The 20,683-nt window shown below is 42.4% G+C and overlaps 1 protein-coding gene across 1 annotated transcript; it reads right to left on the bottom strand.

Annotated features, from left to right (window-relative positions):
• Positions 1–6,857: 6,857 nt before the first annotated feature.
• Positions 6,858–19,733, bottom strand: tmem41ab (transmembrane protein 41ab). The gene is made up of 6 exons (XM_079532418.1): positions 19,351–19,733; positions 11,545–11,695; positions 9,889–10,050; positions 9,086–9,143; positions 8,257–8,337; positions 6,858–7,151 (listed from the first exon to the last, which is right to left on the bottom strand). Exons 1-6 carry the CDS (start codon positions 19,596–19,598, stop codon positions 6,886–6,888), a joined length of 966 nt encoding a protein of 321 aa, XP_079388544.1. The 5' UTR covers positions 19,599–19,733; the 3' UTR covers positions 6,858–6,885.
• Between the last annotated feature and the right edge of the window lie 950 nt (positions 19,734–20,683).

The following is a 20,683-nucleotide window of genomic DNA, read 5'->3' as shown; positions in this document are numbered from 1 at the left end:
TGTTCTGGTCTATTCTATGTAACACCGCTACTGGTACCATTACTTTATACAGTGTTCTGGTCTATTCCATGTAACACCGCTACTGGTACCATTACTTTATACAGTGTCCTGGTCTATTCTATGTAACACTGTTACTGGTACCATTACTTTATACAGTGTCCTGGTCTATTCTATGTAACACTGCTACTGGTACCATTACTTTATACAGTGTTCTGGTCTATTCTATGTAACACTGCTACTGGTACCATTACTTTATACAGTGTCCTGGTCTATTCTATGTAACACTGCTACTGGTACCATTACTTTATACAGTGTTCTGGTCTGTTCTATGTAGCACTGCTACTGGTACCATTACTTTATACAGTGTTCTGGTCTATTCTATGTAACACTGCTACTGGTACCATTACTTTATACAGTGTCCTGGTCTATTCTATGTAACACTGCTACTGGTACCATTACTTTATACAGTGTCCTGGTCTATTCTATGTAACACTGCTACTGGTGCCATTACTTTATACAGTGTTCTGGTCTATTCTATGTAACACTGCTACTGGTACCATTACTTTATACAGTGTCCTGGTCTATTCTATGTAACACTGCTACTGGTACCATTACTTTATACAGTGTTCTGGTCTATTCTATGTAACACTGCTACTGGTACCATTACTTTATACAGTGTTCTGCTCTATTCTATGTAACACTGTTACTGGTACCATTACTTTATACAGTGTCCTGGTCTATTCTATGTAACACTGCTACTGGTACCATTACTTTATACAGTGTTCTGGTCTATTCTATGTAACACTGTTACTGGTACCATTACTTTATACAGTGTCCTGGTCTATTCTATGTAACACTGCTACTGGTACCATTACTTTATACAGTGTTCTGGTCTATTCTATGTAACACTGCTACTGGTACCATTACTTTATACAGTGTTCTGGTCTATTCTATGTAACACTGTTACTGGTACCATTACTTTATACAGTGTCCTGGTCTATTCTATGTAACACTGCTACCATTACTTTATACAGTGTCCTCGTCTATATCTGAGCTATAATTCCAGCTAACAGCTTTAAGAGTCTCCTGTCTAGATTATCATGACCACATGCTTTGTTAAGATTTTAATTCAGACAATCGGTTATTCATTTCAGATACATTAGTGAATGAAAATGTAAATTCGCATTATATTTTGTTCTGCATGATATCATTTTTAATAATTGATCCAGATAGATGACCGTTTGCAGGCAGCATGTCATTTATTATGGTATCAACTTTACTTATGAAATTATTGTTGTGAAATAATCAGCAAATTCTTGGGGCTTGGTGATGAAGCGTTCACCTGATTCAATAAATTATGGTGTTATGCCCATTTTATCTCTACCCATGATTTGATTGATTCTACAATTCTAGATTGGTAGTATAGGCTTTTTTTCAGTTGATTTAATTTGGTCACTTTGTTTCTTAAAGAGCGATATGCTAGCCAGTCCTCTCGTGGGGTCTATGCTGTCACAGACGGGGGTCCACAGACACATAGATCATTTTGGGGTCTATGCTGTCACAGACGGGGGTCCACAGACACATAGATCATTTTGGGGTCTATGCTGTCACAGACGGGGGTCCACAGACACATAGATCATTTTGGGGTCTATGCTGTCACAGACGGGGGTCCACAGACACATAGATCATTTTGGGGTCTATGCTGTCACAGACGGGGGTCCACAGACACATAGATCATTTTGGGGTCTATGCTGTCACAGACGGGGGTCCACAGACACATAGATCATTTTGGGGTCTATGCTGTCACAGACGGGGGTCCACAGACACATAGATCATTTTGGGGGTCCTTGACATGAACATGTTTGAGAAGCATTATGTTAAAGAGCCTCCATAATGTTCATATCCATCCTGTCAATAAACACAATGAAAAGCATTGTTGTCTGTTGTATGTTTTACTGATTGATATTAAGACTGTGATACATTCTAGAAGAGCAGTGATGATGTGTTGATGTCCGTATATATGACACATTATGAGAACAGCGGCTGGATCTGGTGGTCAAAGCCATACGATTTGTCACACAGCAGTGAAATTTGTTCTCTGCATTTGACCCATCTCTTGGAGCAGCGAGCTGCAGCCGTGCCGCGCTCGGAAATCATTTGATTAGGTGATTTGACCCCCCCCCCCCCCCCCCCCAATCCAACCCTTTGATGAGTGTCAAGCAGGGAGGCATTGGGTCCCATTTTTACAGTCTTTGGTATGACCTGGCCGGGGATCGAACCCCGACCTCCCAGTTTCAGGGCGGCCACTCTAACCACAAGGTCACTGTCTGGTGGTATGTATGGTAGACGTGGTAGTCAATTAAGTAATTAAGATAAGATAGGTTTCAATGTCGGGTGGGTAAAAGGTAATGGCCGGATTTCTCAAACGCCTTTAGTGTAAGACATATGTGACCACCTCTAGCAAAATGGTCCTCATTCCAACAGATTCTCCTTCAAATATTTTCCAATTTCATTGAATCGGCTATTTGAACTATTAAAAAAATATATATATATGAATAAAAACATTCACAAAGAGAGACTCGGAGTAGAACCGCTGCTCCTTCGCCTGGAAAGGAGTCAGCTGAGGTGGTTCGGGCATCTGGTTAGGATGCCTCTCGGGCCCTTCCCTAAAGGGATCCTTGACGCACGTCCCACTGGGAGGAGACCCCGGGGCAGACCAAGGCGCAGTTGGAGGAAATGCATCGACTCACTGGCCTTGGAACGTCTCGGAATCCCCCCAGGAGGAAGTCACTAATGTTGCTCTGGAGAGGGAAGTCTGGAGCACTCTGGTGGAGCTGTTGCCCCCGCGACCCGACTACGGATAAGCGGTTGAAGATGGATGGATGGATGGACAAAGACTGCAAAACAAATGCCTAAATAAGCTGAATAAATAGTGCAATTTTATTAAAACGACAATACATTATCAGTGTAATCTAATTTACTCCGATAATAATCAGAGTAACATTTAGTCACTTTCCCATAAAGATGTCATGACCATAGAAATGAGCATTTGTGCCTGTCGTAGACATGCGCAGAGCAAGTTCAGTCAGGGAACCTCAGTGCAGTCGCTGCCGGCCGTTAATTGGGCCGCCTCAGCATCACGCTCTCATCCACATGACGAGTACCTAAAAAGCAGATCCAATACATCGCCAAACCATAATAAATATATTGCTCATCTTATATTCAATAAATATATATTCCATCCATTCTTGAGTTGTCCTGACTGAACATGTATCATGTAATTCAATATTTGGAAAAAGAATATTCCACAGAATCAAATGTGTTATGGCCATGATTCACCAGGATCCTGCATGGTGTGATGCTATACTATAAAAAAATATATTATATCAATATTCTAAGCCTATAGCAGCTATAGGCTTAGAATATTGATATAAATATTTTTTTGGAAATATCTACGTGGAAAAATGAATGGGGTCTGGAACGATGGAACCAGAAAGTTCTGTAAGATACCAACATAATACCAACATAAAAAAGACAAGTTTACAGATTGTACTTTTTTTTTTTAAACCCCAAACATCCCTCCTATTAAAATTCAGATGTCTGAGGTTTATACAAAACTAAATAACTCTAGGCTTGGCACTTCATGAACAGCATGTCCCAGGGGGGTTTGTAAACACCTTTGTCCCGGCCTCAACGCATGTTACTTTACTTTACATGTTTTACTTTAGTTTACGTCGTTGATAGTTGGCTTTTAACCCGACTTTACATTGAGAGCCCACGCAAAACTGCCCAAAAATCACTTTCACCTAGAAAATCCATTCACATTTTTGAGTGGTGTAAACCACTCCTACAACTGGCTTTGTTAGGAGTGTTTGTCTGTCTGTCTGTGCTCAAAAAATGAGCATGGTTGCTACGGTCACCCAGTTCACCCGGGTGTGATTTAATTACGTCAGACATTACGTCAGACCACAGCTGATCAGGCTATATAAGACCTTACACCACTCAGTTCACACGGGTGTGATTTTTTATAATTCAGCTGACTGTGGAGACACATGCTGGAACTTTTAGTTGCTGAGTTATTTAATTTAAACGCCAAATGCATTCTCAATGGCGAAAACACAAACTTTGGCACCACGTATAAAAAAAAAAATCATTGTTTAGATTGTTTTGAATAATAAAAAAAAAGAAAAGAAAAAAAAAAATATATATATATATATTTTTTCAAAGACGTCCACAGACGTCTTGGGCTCTGCCCGTGCGGTAATACCAAAGACGTCCACAGACGTCTTGGGCTCTGCCCGTGCGGTAATACCAAAGACGTCCACAGACGTCTTGGGCTCTGCCCGTGCGGTAATACCAAAGACGTCCACAGACGTCTTGGCCTCTGCCCGTGCGGTAATACCAAAGACGTCCACAGACGTCTTGGGCTCTGCCCGTGCGGTAATACCAAAGACGTCCACAGACGTCTTGGCCTCTGCCCGTGCGGTAATACCAAAGACGTCCACAGACGTCTTGGGCACAACATGTGTTTTAAGCTTCTTGACTTCTTCCTATCACCTCACATCTCTCCCCTTCCAAGGATGGATGCAAGGCGAAGGCGTGGTTCATTTCAAACGTCTTTACACTTTACAGACCATGTACTGTAAGTTCCTTTGAAAGTCAGTCGGTGGGTCGACAACAGCTATATTAAGGCCACGATACTCAGGCACCATTTTGGACTGAGGCCGATTCTAAAAAGTCCTCTAAATCCTGACCTAAGCTTTCTGAAAAACTTCAAATATTTATATAGCAGCATCAAAGTTTTTTTTTGTTTTTTGTTTTTAAATACTGTCCATACTGTACAGCACACCAAAAGGGGTTCCCGTCCAGAATGGGTTAAGACAATGAAGGGATGAGGGACATACAATTCCGGACTTTTTCATACCTTAATAGTTAATCTGATGTTATTTTATTTGTTTTACTTAATTGTCTAATGTAATCCTGGGCGCTACACTCCCACTGCCAACCTGGGGAGAGCAAACGGACTGACCTCATGCTTCCTTCAATGCATGAGGAGTCCAAGCCGCTTCTTTTTAAGGGGACTTTTTAAGGGGGCCTAAAGGGGACTTTGGATGAATTCACGGGTGAAATATTGTCTTGCGACACTTCCGGAATCTCCTCAAACACTGTGGAGAGGAAAACATTTTGAGCGATTTAACCGCAAAACGCTAGCGCTTTGCGCTCGAAGCCGCGATGGACCATGGATGGCGTCATGAAAATGTGACCAGATTTGACTGAGAGCCTGCCATCGCGCAAAATCTTTTTTTTTTCCTTTTCTCTTCCTTTTCTTCACATACTAGAGCATGTCTGAAATAAGTGTCAGAGCTGAAATTGACATGTAAATGTGACATAAATGCTTAAACATGTAGCTAGGTGTAAAGTTAAGAGTCCACAGAAGTGAACCTTTCAAGCCTGTTTTCTCAACTCGCTGTTTTCTGCAAGACATAAGCCATATCTCCAAAACTGGTGGGTCAAACTGAACAACCAATATGTACATTTTAAGCTATGATTCACTGATTTCTAATGTGACATGACAAAAAAAACGAAATAAATAAATAAATATAAATATATATATAAAATGGACTGCTACAATAACCTTAATAATAGAGACAATACACCATAAATAAATACTGAAACCAGATATAATCATTATGGAAGGTGTATGCATGTACTATGTGTACTATATGTAAACTCTTCATTTCCATTTTCCAGCCATTCAGTTGCAAAACAAATATATATATATATATATATATATTTTTAAATAATTTGGGGACCCCCAAAAGAATTTGGCGACCCCCCCCCGAGGGGTCGCGACCCACGGGTTGAGAACCCAGCTGCTATAGGCCGACGGCGAATCAACTCTGTCACGTTAGCACACCGACTAAAATGCTGATTGCTTGTGCATCGTCCCGGGACAAATAAATACATAAATAAAATAAATACATAAATAAATACTAAATGAATAAATGAAATACATTAAAGTTGTCGTCACAATCGATCGCACAAGGATAACACTTAAGACACTGAGGCTGTTCAAATACGATGTGTAAAATAAGTAAATCAACATAATAATACACTGATGTTTTAGCAAGGTGACGATGTTGGGACGGCATGGCTGTTATTAAGGGGTGCAAGTGTCTGGTCCGACGTACTAAAACAGTGCCACAGGCATTAGTCCGACGACCCCAAACCCTGACGTAACAACGCTATCCTAAACCTGACCGCACGCGGAAGCCACAGGTGATTTTTAACTGGCCACGCATGTGCCTTACGTCGGGACTGTTAGTATCTCTGACCAACATATGCACCCCGTTATTAAGACGGTGGTGAGAACCCAGCAGGTCTGTATATATATATATATATATATATATATATATATATATATATGAGACAAAAAAGGACTCCTGCACATCCAAAAAGACCCGTGGGAGGTGCAAGTCTAGTTAGCAGGCATAGACATCAAAAACAGAACAACCTTCCAAGGAAGGGACCGCACCCTCCAGGGAACAGAGACGGACAACTTACTGCATCAACTTATTTATTAGCGCTAATAAATAAGTTGATGCAGTAAGTTGTTATATTATATATATATATATATATATTATATATATATATATATATATATATATAAAGCTCTCGCTTCCTCTGCAATCACAGTGGTGGAAAGTAAAGGCCTATTTATAGTCCAGTTTTCGGCAAAGAGGTGACCACCGTTGTTAGTAAAAACAGAGAGATGTGTCGTGTGAGCGGTGACGTCATGTTGTAGTTTTCGGTGGCCACCTCTTCACTGAAAACTGGACTATATGAATGAATAGGCCTCAACGCTCTTCGTCGCTCCCTCTTCAATCACCGCGTCTTGCGGCTCTCGGGTCGGCCGGCCCGGTCGGCCCCCTGACCGCCCCGACAAGCGGGTCCTCCGTCGCTGGCGTCCAGTCCGTCCAGCTGGAGGTGTCCGCGGCTGTAGCGTCGGATCAGCGCGCCGGGCAGCAGCGCCACGCAGGCGATGCTCAGCAGCTGGGCCAGCGTCCCCCACGAGAAGATGTCGTCCAGGGACGAGATCTCCGACAGGATGGAGCCCGTACGCACGCAGATGAAGTTGTAGGGAGTCAGGCCTGTTAGGGACAGAGGTTAGATTAGAGCAGTGGTCCTGGACCTGTTTACAGGCCTGTTAGGGACAGAGGTTAGATTAGAGCAGTGGTCCTGGACCTGTTTACAGTCAGGCCTGTTAGGGACAGAGGTTAGATTAGAGCACTGGTCCTGGACCTGTTTACAGGCCTGTTAGGGACAGAGGTTAGATTAGAGCAGTGGTCCTGGACCTGTTTACAGTCAGGCCTGTTAGGGACAGAGGTTAGATTAGAGCACTGGTCCTGGACCTGTTTACAGGCCTGTTAGGGACAGAGGTTAGATTAGAGCACTGGTCCTGGACCTGTTTACAGGCCTGTTAGGGACAGAGGTTAGATTAGAGCAGTGGTCCTGGACCTGTTTACAGGCCTGTTAGGGACAGAGGTTAGATTAGAGCACTGGTCCTGAACCTGTTTACAGGCCTGTTAGGGACAGAGGTTAGATTAGAGCACTGGTCCTGAACCTGTTTACAGGCCTGTTAGGGACAGAGGTTAGATTAGAGCAGTGGTCCTGGACCTGTTTACAGGTCTGTTAGGGACAGAGGTTAGATTAGAGCACTGGTCCTGAACCTGTTTACAGGCCTGTTAGGGACAGAGGTTAGATTAGAGCACTGGTCCTGGACCTGTTTACAGTCAGGCCTGTTAGGGACAGAGGTTAGATTAGAGCACTGGTCCTGGACCTGTTTACAGGCCTGTTAGGGACAGAGGTTAGATTAGAGCACTGGTCCTGAACCTGTTTACAGCAAGTATACCAGCTCACAAAACGGGCACGCACGCACACACACACACACACGCACACACCCACACACACACTTTTAACAGCCAAGTCTATGGATTATTTGTTTAGGTCACTAAATGGCGACGTAAGACGCCATGTGGCCAATATAAATACATCTTGTGACTGGTTTCGTTTTAGACGATAATAACTGTATAGTGGAAGTGAATCGGCAATGAATGAATGCCCCCTGTCGCAGCATACGAATGAATAATTAATGCATGTCCCCCGTGATGTCATACGCCCCTCATTTTTGCACGTGTGTGTGTGTGTGTGTGTGTGTGCGTGCGTGCGTGCGTGCGTGCGTGCGTGCGTGTGTACCTATCAGAACAGAGAAGAAGAAAATAGGCAGCGGAACAGACAGGATGGGGCAGGTGATGTTCAGGAACCAGTTTGGCGTCACTATAAAAAGACACAAAGCAAAGACAGAGTCACTTATGTTTTATATTACATCATTATACTGAATGTGACTGAATGTATTGTTCAAAGAGTGAATAGAGGATCCGATGAGCACAGATCGTAAAACAGAGATCGAGCCTTAAGCCTTAAGTCTCGCCTTACCAGACTGTGGCCTCCGCGATTTAACGCTTCATCATACAGTCTGGGCCAACGGAAGAGCTGCCATGAGTAAACTACAAAGCGGAAGTGGAGCCTCCTCGCCACTTCCATTTCGTCTATATAGAGTCTGGACCTATGTCACTAAAAAAAGTTGACTTTACATAGCTAGCTTACATTGCCATCATTTTAATTTATACGATATATGATCCAAAAAGCGTTCATATTTTGCGGGAGAGACGGATGAGGAGCAGAAATGAAGCGCTAGTATATCGATCCGTTCAACACCACGGAGAGCGTGGATTAGGAGAGACGAGTCATTCTTTCCGCCGCGCTAACGGCTAAGTCAATGGTAAGCTAACAATTGCCTAGAGTGTAGCATACGGTAGCCGAAAGGCGAACTGACAAATAAAAAAAAAGGAAAAATTCAGAATATTCTTATCTCGCCCCGTATCATTGAGGATGCGCTAGGACGTCCTCAGTACGCGTCGATTGGGACCCCTAGGACGTGTGGGGACGTCCTATGTACGGAAACGGTTAAACACCAACAAGTGATAGAGGCTTGTATTTATTGTTTATTTGTTCATTTACTTACTGGGGAAGAACCGGAGGAAGAGCAGGAAGAAGAACAGACTGCTGCGATTCTCCTCCACCTGTAGGGGGCGATGGAGAGATTAAAATGAATCAAACTCCACCTGTAGGGGGCGATGGAGAGATTAAAATGAATCACACTCCACCTGTAGGGGGCGATGGAGAGATTACAATGAATCAAACTAAACTAAATTAAAGTAAGGTATAAAAATATGATTTTCACAAAATACAGGGAGGAGGAATGGATAATTCAGGTGCTTATGTGTTTAAAATGGATATTTTTTTATATGTATGATATGGATATATGTGTATTGAATGTATATTTATACTATGTATATGTGTTGCATGTTCTTATGTACATATGCGTTTTTTTTTCGTATATAAAAGTGAACAGATACATTTTGATAATGAGTAGTTTCAGTTGAAGCACAGAAGTCACAGCACTTTAAAAATAATCACCGATTCAAAAATGCCTCAATTAAAAAGTACTGTTCAACAGACATCACATCAAACTGATTAATCCCTTCTGGGCGGGAATCCCTTTTGGTGTTTATAGCATTATGTTATACTTTAGCTATTGGAAAATAGCAGATCTACAAGCTCGTAGCGCGGCACCGAGTGACGCGCTACGAGCTTGTAGGTCTGCTATTTTTGAAAAATTAAGACAATGCGGCGCAAATCTTTGAATATATATTCTATATACGTTTTTAGCACACACACACACACACACACACACACACACACACACACACACACACACACACACACACACACACACACACACACACACACACACACACACAGTACCTTTCTCTGCAGCATGTCCACCTTGTCAGGGAACAGCTGGACGACGTACTTCTTTCCGAACGTGGCCGACAGAAGGTAGCAGAAGGTGGAGCCTATGGTTGCTAGGATACAGGCCAACGCCAAGCCTTCCCACGGCCCGAAGATAGCCCCAGCTAGCATGTTCTGTAGAGTACAAATACTCACTTTATTTACTTAAAGGTATATTCAGTGATTTCACTTAATTCAAATATCACTTATTTTTTCTTATTTTCTGGATAATCCTCCCTACTATAAAGTGTGCTGACCATATAAGGAGTTCCTCCCTATCCCCAGTGAGCCCCTGGGGTCAAAAAACCCTAGTTTCGGTTTGGGCTTTGGGTGGCAAAGCCTTCATCCAATCAGGATGAGAGGGGCCTTCCTCCAATCATGATCGAGTGGGGCGGGCCTTGGTGCACATGCTGTTGGTCTGTTGTACTTCCCCCACTGTAGTGTGCACATCTTGTTACCGGGTGGACCGGGTATTTTTCCAAATCACCCAAATCACTGAATGCTCCTTTAATGAAGAGTATTATTTAACCAGTAAAAACACATTGAGACTGCGTCTCTTTTACAAGTGGGAACTGGCAAAGAGGCAGAAATAAAATTACACTTCAATACCACATCATAAATGTTACATCTTGGAACAGCAAAATAAAACATCCATGATACACCTCAAAGTACCTATGAAATAAATACAACAAATCACCAAAGTCCTACTCTTTTAGTAGCATGGCAAAATATACAATATACAAAATCTAAACAGAAATAATAAATATATAGGCATGAACATAGGCTAGTACATAATATCCAAACATGTGCAGATGTTGGACTGTACATCTAAGATGATCCTTTTGAAACTTCTCAAGGGAACTTTCAAAGTCATCAACAAGTAGTACATTGCAGAAGGAGAGGCCAACCAAAAAAGAAAAGAAAAGGATAAGAAATCTTTTTTAATAGCTCTTTTAAAACATATTGCACTCCACTATATACGGCTCACTTATGGTGCCGTTATAGCAGTGCAAAAATGAAAAAGTGGTGGCTTATAAAATATAATGATGCTTTTAAAGAATCATTCTGAAACTCCAAAGATGGACCAAGTGCAAGTGAAATGTTTGTGACTAGTAATTTACCCACTTTTCATGCTGTACTGAGGAATTTTATGTTCAGATTTATGTGTCGAAGGAGTCAAACAATGTATTAATTATGGCCTTAACATAGATCACACAGAGAGATACAAGGTGTTCCTCTTGGAAACACTGGAGGCAATGTTTATTTGTTTTTTAATTGATATGGACTGTATGGAGTGAAAATAGTCAGCTATCTATTCTCTATGTTTTATTGCACATGTAAAGCGCCTTGGATAAAGGCTCTATATAAATGCACAATTTACCATTTTATTGTTTGTTCTTGTGTCTTGTTTTGTACCAATGGGCCAATAGTGTCTGCAATTAAGTTTATCATCATCATCATACTTCGAGAGTAATACTACTCTGTTTGTACAGGTGTGTGTGTTTATGTGTGCGTGCGCGTGTGCGTGTGTGTGTGCGCGCGTATGTGTGTGTGTACCAGAAAGGAGGACCCAGGTATGGCAAAGCTCTGTTTGTACAGGTATGTGTGCGTGCGTGCGTGCGTGCGTACCAGGAAGGAGGACCCAGGGATGGCGAAGCTCTGCTTGTAGAGGTAAGCGCTGCAGAACAGCAGCAGGACGTAGGCGTGATGCTGAGTCTTATAGACCTTCAGCATGTCGGCCAGCTCCCTGAGCTCGTCCAGGTCTGATGGGAACTTCAGCCTGAGAACACATACACGCACGCACGCATGCACGCACGCACCCGTGCGCGCACGCATGCATGCATGCAGACAGACAGAGAGACACACAGACAAAAGATGCACATGTGTGAAAGGAGACTTGTAACTAGCAATTAAAAAAGTCTTTATGAAAAGGTTGATAACTAAGGTGATAACAGAGGTGTAGGTGTGTGTGTGTGTGTGTGTGTGTGTGTGTGTGTGTGTGTGTGTGTGTGTGTGTGTGTGCGCATGTGTGCACCGTGCGTGCGTGCAGGCGTGCATGTGTTTGCGGGCGGTAACAAGATCTACTTGATTGAAGGACAGAAATAGGCTAGGGTGCTTGACCGCTCTACACTCGTTCACACACGCACACGCACACACACACATACGCACGCACACACACACACACACACATACGCACACACACACACACACACACACACACACACACACACACACACACACACACACACACACACACACACACACACACACACACACACACACACACACGCAACTTAATATTTTACACCTGCTCTTGAAAAAAACACCCTGGAAGATACACAACTTATAATACACACACAATACACACGTACTGTAGGCTACAACACATACACAACTTAAAATTCACACACACACCAACTACTGCAAAAACAACACGTACGTACACAACTTAAAATACACAACAGCTACGAAACTTCCTGTAAAATGATTCTCTCTCATCACCATTCACACCATTTCACAGAGGGCTTTGATTTCGCTTACACATAACCCCCTGAGGACCGCGCACGCACGCACGCACGCACGCCAGTTTAGCAGTAACCACGGCAGAACTAAAACTCTCTAGCTTTTTTGTTTTTGTTTCAACCTGTTGACCTGTTGACGCATTGTCAATAAAAGCAGCAATCAACAAGAAGAAAGGTTTGCTGTTCAGAGCCAGCCTACCCCCTAAACCACACCAGCCTACCCCCTAAACCACACCAGCCTACTCCCTAACCACACTAGTGCAACTCCTTGTAACAAAACAGTTTTAACAATGAATCGAAAATTCTACTGTTCCATCATTGGGAGTTTTTCTGTGAATGTAGCCTAATTGTCCACTTGCCAGAATGTGAACCGGTCATGTTGAGTACACCAAGGTTTTATGTTAGAAATGTTTCAAAATTTTCATAATTGGCATAATATGTGATCATACCATGATTAACAAGAGGGAAAAATCTAAATTTCATCATGCTTTATGTAGCATGTGAGGTGTCAAACCAGGGGGTTTTCATGATGCTGAATCCATTCCAAGCATTAGTTTAGCACAAACACACTCCTTGGGCTAAAACAGCCATAGCCGTCATCACAAATGTGATGATGTCAGCACATTTCGGCTAGTTTTAGCCCAATGAGTATTTTTTTGCAAAACAAATGCTTGGAATGGATTCAGCACCATGAAAACCCCCTAGTTTGACACGTTACATGCTACATAAAGCATGAGGAAATTTTGAATTTCATCATGCTTTTTTTTTTTTTTTTTAATACTGTTTTTATTAGGCATTTTGTATTATGACATAACTTCAGAATATCATTGACAGATAATGAGTAATTAAGTGACATACAATACATAATAAAAAAGGTACATAAATGTGATAAACAAGAAAAACAGTTAAACAGTGACAAATGTGATCAGACAAACAAAATAAAGACAACAGGACAGACACTCTTGCTCTCAAACTTTCCCAACACGACATTTTTCTTTTTAAATGAGAAAATAAAATAAGAAAAAACACTCAGTTCCTTTTTTTTTTCCTTTCCAATTTTTGATTTTGTTATCTATTGTGTAGGAGGGGTTAGCGTGCACCTATTGAAATAGTCAATGAAGGGTTGCCATGTCTGGTAAAATCTATCTTCACTCCCTCTCAATTCAAACTTTATCTTTTCCAATTGCAAATAGTGCATAACATCTTTCATAAGTGTAGTGTGAGTCGGAACCTGTGCTTGCTTCCAGTTCAACAGTATCAGTCTGCGAGCCAGTAGAGTCACATATTTTACCATGTTATATTGGAAAGTAGACAGTTTGACCCCGGGGCTTTTAACTCCTAGAACTGCTGTCAGTGGATCCGGGTCAAAAGGTTTTCCAACAATGTCTGACAGTGATTTAAATATACTTTGCCAATATGATGTTAGTTTAGTGCAGTGCCAGAACATATGAGCTAGAGTGGCCGGCGACTGGCCACATCTGTCGCAGGCTGGATTCACATTTGGATACATTCTGTTGAGTTTTTCCTTTGACAAATGTAACCTGTGTAATATTTTAAATTGTAGAAGACCATGCCTGGCGCATACTGAAGAAGAGTGCACTAATTTTTGAGATGTAGACCATTGCTCGTCAGTGATAGATATTCCTAAATCGTTTTCCCAAGCAGTTTTTAAATAATCCAAGGAGGCATTACTATCTAAACATGAGAGAGAATTATAAATAATAGAAACACCTCCTTTGACCAATGGGTCAGGTAGAAATATAGATTCCATTGATGAGTTGGTAGGTATGTTTGGAAATGAAGCAGTGTGCTGTGTTAAAAAATGTCGTATCTGTAGAAATCTAAAAAAATGTGATTGGGGTAAATTAAATTTGCGTCGTATTTGTTCAAAGGTCGGAAATACCCCATCAATATAAAGATCTTTGAAGGAGTGAATACCATTTCTATGCCACACTTTAAACAATCAGTCAGAAAGGGAAGGTGAAAAAGCATGGTTAGCGACCAGTGGTGCGCGCACAGAACCCGGGTGCCAACCGAAATGCCTTCGTATTGAGAGCCAGATTTTGAGAGAATGCGAGACTATGGAATTCTTTGGCAACTTAGTATATTTTGAGGCCACTGGGGAAAAGATTAATGCTGACAACGATGTTGGGGGGCAACATTGACCTTCAATAAATGCCCACGTAGGCAATTGATCTTGGAGCCAAAATGAGAGCGCACGTAAATTACACGCCCAGTAATAGAGTTTGAAGTTAGGTAATCCCATTCCGCCCTCTGATTTAGGCCTCTGCAAAAAATCCTTCTTCATCATGCTTTTTAATGATATGATCACATATTATGCCAATTATGGAAATTGCGCAACATATGCAAGTTAGGATCCGGCAGTTTCTAGATGCTGGGGACCTATACTAAACATTTCTAACATAAAACCTTGGTGTACTCAACATGTCCGGGTTCACAATGGGGCTCTATGGGCTGGCAAGTAGACTAGAATGCTGTCTGTGCACGTGTGGCCGGTTAAAAGCCACAGAAACGTCTCTGCTGTTGTATGTGATGAATTGCATTTAATGAATTGCATTGCAAGTGCTTTACAAGGGTTCATTCATTCATACATTGGGAGGTGAAGCGGCGAACAGTCGACGCCAGCGTCCTCACTTCCCACATTCACACACCAACGGTGGCGAGCTCACACCGACAGACTCATTGGAGGCAATGTAGGGTTCAGTGTCTTGCCCAAGGACACTTCCACATGTGGACAGGAGGAGGAGCCGGGATTCGAACCGCCGACCCAGGGATCATTGGACGACCTGCTCTACCTCCTGAGCCACAGCCGCCCCAGACAAGACAGTGCACGTTTCAATGTATTTTATTCATCATATACCACAAGATGCCATTGCCTGGCCCTGTATCTCAAAGGGTGAAATAAATATTGGATCGAGGAATATAAAATGCCCTTTGTATTATTTCTGTATATCAGCAAAATGGAGATGTTTATGTTAGACATTGAGGGAAATTAAGATTCTCAGATGGATTTTTATTTTTTCTAAACGCCGCTCATCAACTAACGGGTTAATCGATCGATAAGGTTATCAATTATCAATTCATGAATTAATTGATAATTGACATCCCTAGTCATGGCAACTATAGCCGCAATTAGCCCTTCACTAAGTCCCTCCCCAACCCATCCTTGTCCAATAGGCACGTTAGCAGCGAAGAAAGCTTGACCTGCATAGCAACCGTTGCTAAACTATTTGGATTGGCATGACTGGACTTTTTGGGGTGGGATTTAGTGAAGGGCTAATTGGCAGCCCATACATCCAAACAAAGTCCTATCTGATTGTATTAAACTACATCAAACTCACCAACATTGCAGCTGTATGGAAAGCTTGAATTATCCTCTTTCTATAGCTGAATGATCCACCATTTCTATCTAGAAAGATCCACCGTAGAGACAAATGTGTTGAGCTACTTTCCATCAAGAAATTCCTTGCAGGTGAGGAGTATGGAGGCGCTCATTGTTAATGATAACGATAATGAATGTATTTATAGCACATTTCTACAAAACATACATAATACAAAAATGACAGTTAAGAAAAGACTTTAACATAAAGGTGGGTTTTCAGGAGAGATTTAAACGTGGATACTGATTTTGCACATCTTAGGTCAGTAGGTAGGGCATTCCAGAGCGTGGGGGCCCGGGTTGCAAAGGCCCTGCCGCCCTTAGTGACAAGCTGAGCTGTAGGGGTCTCCAGGAGGGCCTTGTCACTGAATGTGTGCATGCGTGTGTACGTGCATGTGTGTGAGTGCGTTAGCTGATCTAAGTGTGAGGCAAAGGCTGTAGGGGTGGATCATGGCTGTCAAGCCCTCGAGTGCCTTGCAGGTCAGTGTGTGGCACACACACACACACACACACACACACACACACACACACACACACACACACGCCATCAGGATGCCCACAAGTATCATATCCAGGGTGTGTCCATGCCATAACGTGCTGATTCGGAACATACTGTACACGCACGCACGCACGCACGCACGCACGCACGCACGCACACACGCACACACACACACACACACACACACACACACACACACACACACCCCCCCCCCCCCCCCCCCCCCCTTTGGGAGGGTCACCGCGTCATTCATATTTTGACATCTTGGAGTCGCTCTATCATCAAATTCCATCATCAAAACGACCTCACACTCTCTGGCACGCTGCAAAATGCCCTTTAGAACACACACACACTGCAAAATGCCCGTTAGAACACACACACGCACGCTACGGTGACCAGAACCAAACCAGAATTAAGCATTATGTTATACTTTAGCTATTGAAAAATAGCAGATCTACAAGCTCAGAGCTCAGAGCTTGTAGGTCTGCTATTTTTGAAAAATCGTGAAAATGTGGCACAAATCTTTGAATATATTCTTTCAGAGTGAACGTTTTTAACTAAAATCTTTGCTTCTGAGGGGTTCCTGGAACAACATATTTTCAGATGGGGGTCGGAGGCCAATTACATATATTTTTGGGGTCCTTGACATGAAATATTGAGCACCACTGATATGGAATCATACTGTAGGTATTTCAGAAAACTGTCAAACTGACATTTTTTTAATTTCGACGTCAGGCCTAAATTTGGTTAAATGCCTTGATGTCATTCGACCATATAGGCCTAATATAATTGCCTATCATTTTGTTATTAAACCACTTTGGCGTCTCACATTTTGTTTTAAAATGATAATTGTGGTCATGAGTGGTATTATGGCTGACTTGGTACTGTATTTCTCATGTTATTTTAACAGGCTTAAAAACACATCTTGCTGGAAAAGAGACAATGAGAGAGCTTTACAACAGAAAGACAACTATTAGGGACTATTGGGGCATTTAAACACTGATGCCTGTCAGTCACAATGTGGGACAGACAGGGTCTCAAAGTCTGGGATGCCAGAAAAGTCTTGCAAATGAGGGACTGTCCCACGCAAAGGGGGACATCTGGTCACTTTAATGCACACGCGCGCGCGCACGCACGAGCACGCACACCATTACAAGGAGTAACGTGATCATGTAAAACTTTATATGTGACCTGACACGACCCCCTTAGAGGAGAGGAGGAGAGAGGAGAGGAGGGGAGGGGAGGGGAGAGGAGAGGAGAGGAGAGGAGAGGAGAGGAGAGGAGAGGAGAGGAGAGGAGAGGAGAGGAGAGGAGAGGAGAGGAGAGGAGAGGAGAGGAGAGGAGAGGAGAGGAGAGCGATTCTAACGACCCTCTAGATCAGGGGTGCCCAAAAGGTAGATCGCGATCTACCAGTAGATCACAAGGGCTGTGCAGGTAGATCACATTACATGCCCCTAAAAATATATATATTTAATTAAAATGTTGCCACTTGAATTAAGGTGACTTGATTGACATTTAGAAGAGCCTGTCAGCTCAAATCCACAATGTATTACTTTGTTTTCAAGATTGTTGTGCACAAACGTCAGTAGCATTACAAAGTTATATACTGTGGAGTAAGGAAACAGCAAGACAGGAGACCTTGGGTGTGTCAAGGTAGTTTACTCAGTTTCCACATACCAAATATTACAGTACACACTGTCGGTAGAAAGAAAAACCCTATCAATTCCATTTTCCTTCTATTTTCCATTCCAAGTGTGTTTGTCTTATGTCTTACTGTAGCCAACCCAGGTAAACAAATTTCAACAATGCGATCTGATAATTTTTTTGGTGGGTAGATCTTGTTGCATCAGTCATTTTGAAAGTGGCTCTCAAGTCAAAAAAGTGTGGGCACCCCTGCTCTAGATATTGCCGAATTTCGTGGAAAATGACAGCACAGAACTGCTCAAACTGGCAGAGCCTGTATACGAGCACGTCCCGCGCACGTTGTTTTGCTCCTGATCCGATTCCGATCAATTGATTCCTTTCATTTGAAAATGACGTGATCGGCCCCGATTTCTGATCAGGTGATCGGATCGAGACAACCCTATATCTGACCCATCTTTCCTGTTTGTTTGTTTATTTTTCTTTTGTTCTATCACACACTGGTTTACATCTGTGATAAGACCTGTCACAATTAGGCTATTATACATAATCCACATAAACCTTTCCATGTTGAAAAATGTTCATATACTTTCAAAATAATATTTTAAAAAGCTATTTTTCCTTTTATTAAATGATCAAATGTCAGTAATGTAATTGTATAGATTTGAGATATTTGTCAAATGCTTTGCTAACCTGTGCAATGTGTGATTACGAAAGCCAAACAAACAGTAATCGTTATTCATAACATGTTACAATGTGAAGGGGAGTGTGATGATAGTTAACCCCATTTTCTCGGCTTCGCTTTTAGCCAAGTTTACATTTTTATACTTTTAATTTAATCACCCCCTGTCCCATTGTTTGCTTGTCTGTCTATAGGCTATACCTGATTGCATTGTTGTTGTTGTTTTTTCTTGACCTGTACAGCACTTGATGACAGTCGTTTTTAAATGTGCTTTTTAAACAAAGTTTGATTTGATTCGAATGCCAAAAAAGTGAAAAACACAGTTAAAATTGTTTGAATGGCAATCAATTTATATTTTGTAATCCAGCTGCCTGTGACGGGACAATGTAGTTGGTTGATTCATAATTTGTGCATTTAGATTATAATTGACTTAACACCTTCACTATCACTACTTCTGCTTCAAATTAATGCATTTATTAGTGCATTCATTATTAATATAATTAATAATAATAATAATATGAATTATATTAATAATGAATGCACTAATAAATGCATTAATTTTAAGTCATTCTTCATCATGTTGGGGGGGGGGGGGGGGGGGGATCCTCCTCCTCTGTCTGGACATGAACAAGTTTGAGAAGAGAACCAGGAGTCCACCCACCCACCCTGACCCACCCATGCACTGACTGACCTGTACTCCTTCACGCCGTCACCAGGGTCCCTCTGGCCGGTGTGTGGTTCTGCTGCTGCTCGGTCCTTGGTGTGGTGGTGGTCCGCTGGTTCTGCTGCTGTCTCCTCCTCCTCGCCCGTGTAAACATACTGCTGTGGTTCTTCTGCCACCGGCACTGGTACCGGTACCGGGGGCAGGAAGGCTGCCAGCAGGTAGAGGTAGAACGTGGCCGCGGCCACAACGGCGAACAGCCCCGCTATGGAGCGCATATTGCCGGGTTGGTGGGTCTAGTGAGTGGCGGTGGGTGGGTGTCGGCTGTCAGTGCCTCCCTGGCTCTCTCTCTCCCCTCCTCCTCCCCCGGGTTCCAAGGCTCCCACCGCGGCTAAACTTTCACCGCAGCTGCCGCTGGCTCCCCGCGGTAGAAGCAGAACTGACAGATGGACGGACGGACGGGTCGGACTGGTCTGGCGATCACGGAGGAATATGAAAAGTAAAGTGAAAATGTCCAGTGGCTGCTGGACTGGACTGCATGGTGGTATACATGACCGCTGGCATTCTGACAGGCAGGATCACATGGGTGGTCAACAAACACTTAGTTCACAGGTCTGGATTAGACTCACTGAGAGGTGGATTAGGCTACTCTCTTAAAGAGTCTAAAAGTAGGCTATCTATATAGTTAGTTAGTTGACGTTTAGTAACGGTGTCCATACCATACGGATCATCGATACGATCTTAGATCATTATATTCCAAGTAACTCTGTGTACATTTTGTCCCCGCTGTCGCAGACAGAGAAAGTCACACAAACTATAAACACAACAACACGATATCCATTCCTGACCCGGGTCTGTAACATTTAGCCTTTTCTGCTGTGATAGAACGTTACCACTAGAGGTCAGCATTGGAGAGAGAAAGAAAGAGAGATTCAGTGGATTGATTGAAACGTTGCATTAACAGATTGTAGAATCAATGGGTAGTTGGTACAGTACAGTCCAAGGAAGGTACATGGCAATACCATACACAATCTGCTACTAACCAGAACAAGCACTAAGAGACTTGTTTACATCAGGGTTTTTGATGAATTGAACATGGTGGACCCTGTTGTAAACAAGTGTAATGCTTAATTGGGTCGTCCACTCACAGTTAACAGCCTTTGTATTGAGTTTGTGCTTGAAATGTACTGTAATTCTGCAAACTGTTAATACAATTTTCAATCAATCAATCAAGGGTCCTCCATTTTCAATTCATCAAGAACAATTAAAGACATAGGATGATGGGCTACACATGAATGCAAAATAAAAATGAAAAATAAAAATAAAGTTCACATGATGATAAAGTCGAACAAACTGTCTTTTC

This window comes from Electrona antarctica (genome assembly GCF_951216825.1).
Source record: "Electrona antarctica genome assembly, contig: SUPER_10_unloc_2, whole genome shotgun sequence".
NCBI classification, from domain to species: Eukaryota; Metazoa; Chordata; class Actinopteri; order Myctophiformes; family Myctophidae; genus Electrona; species Electrona antarctica.
Note: the sequence above shows the minus strand (reverse complement) of the source record. Positions and strands in the feature narration are given on the sequence as shown.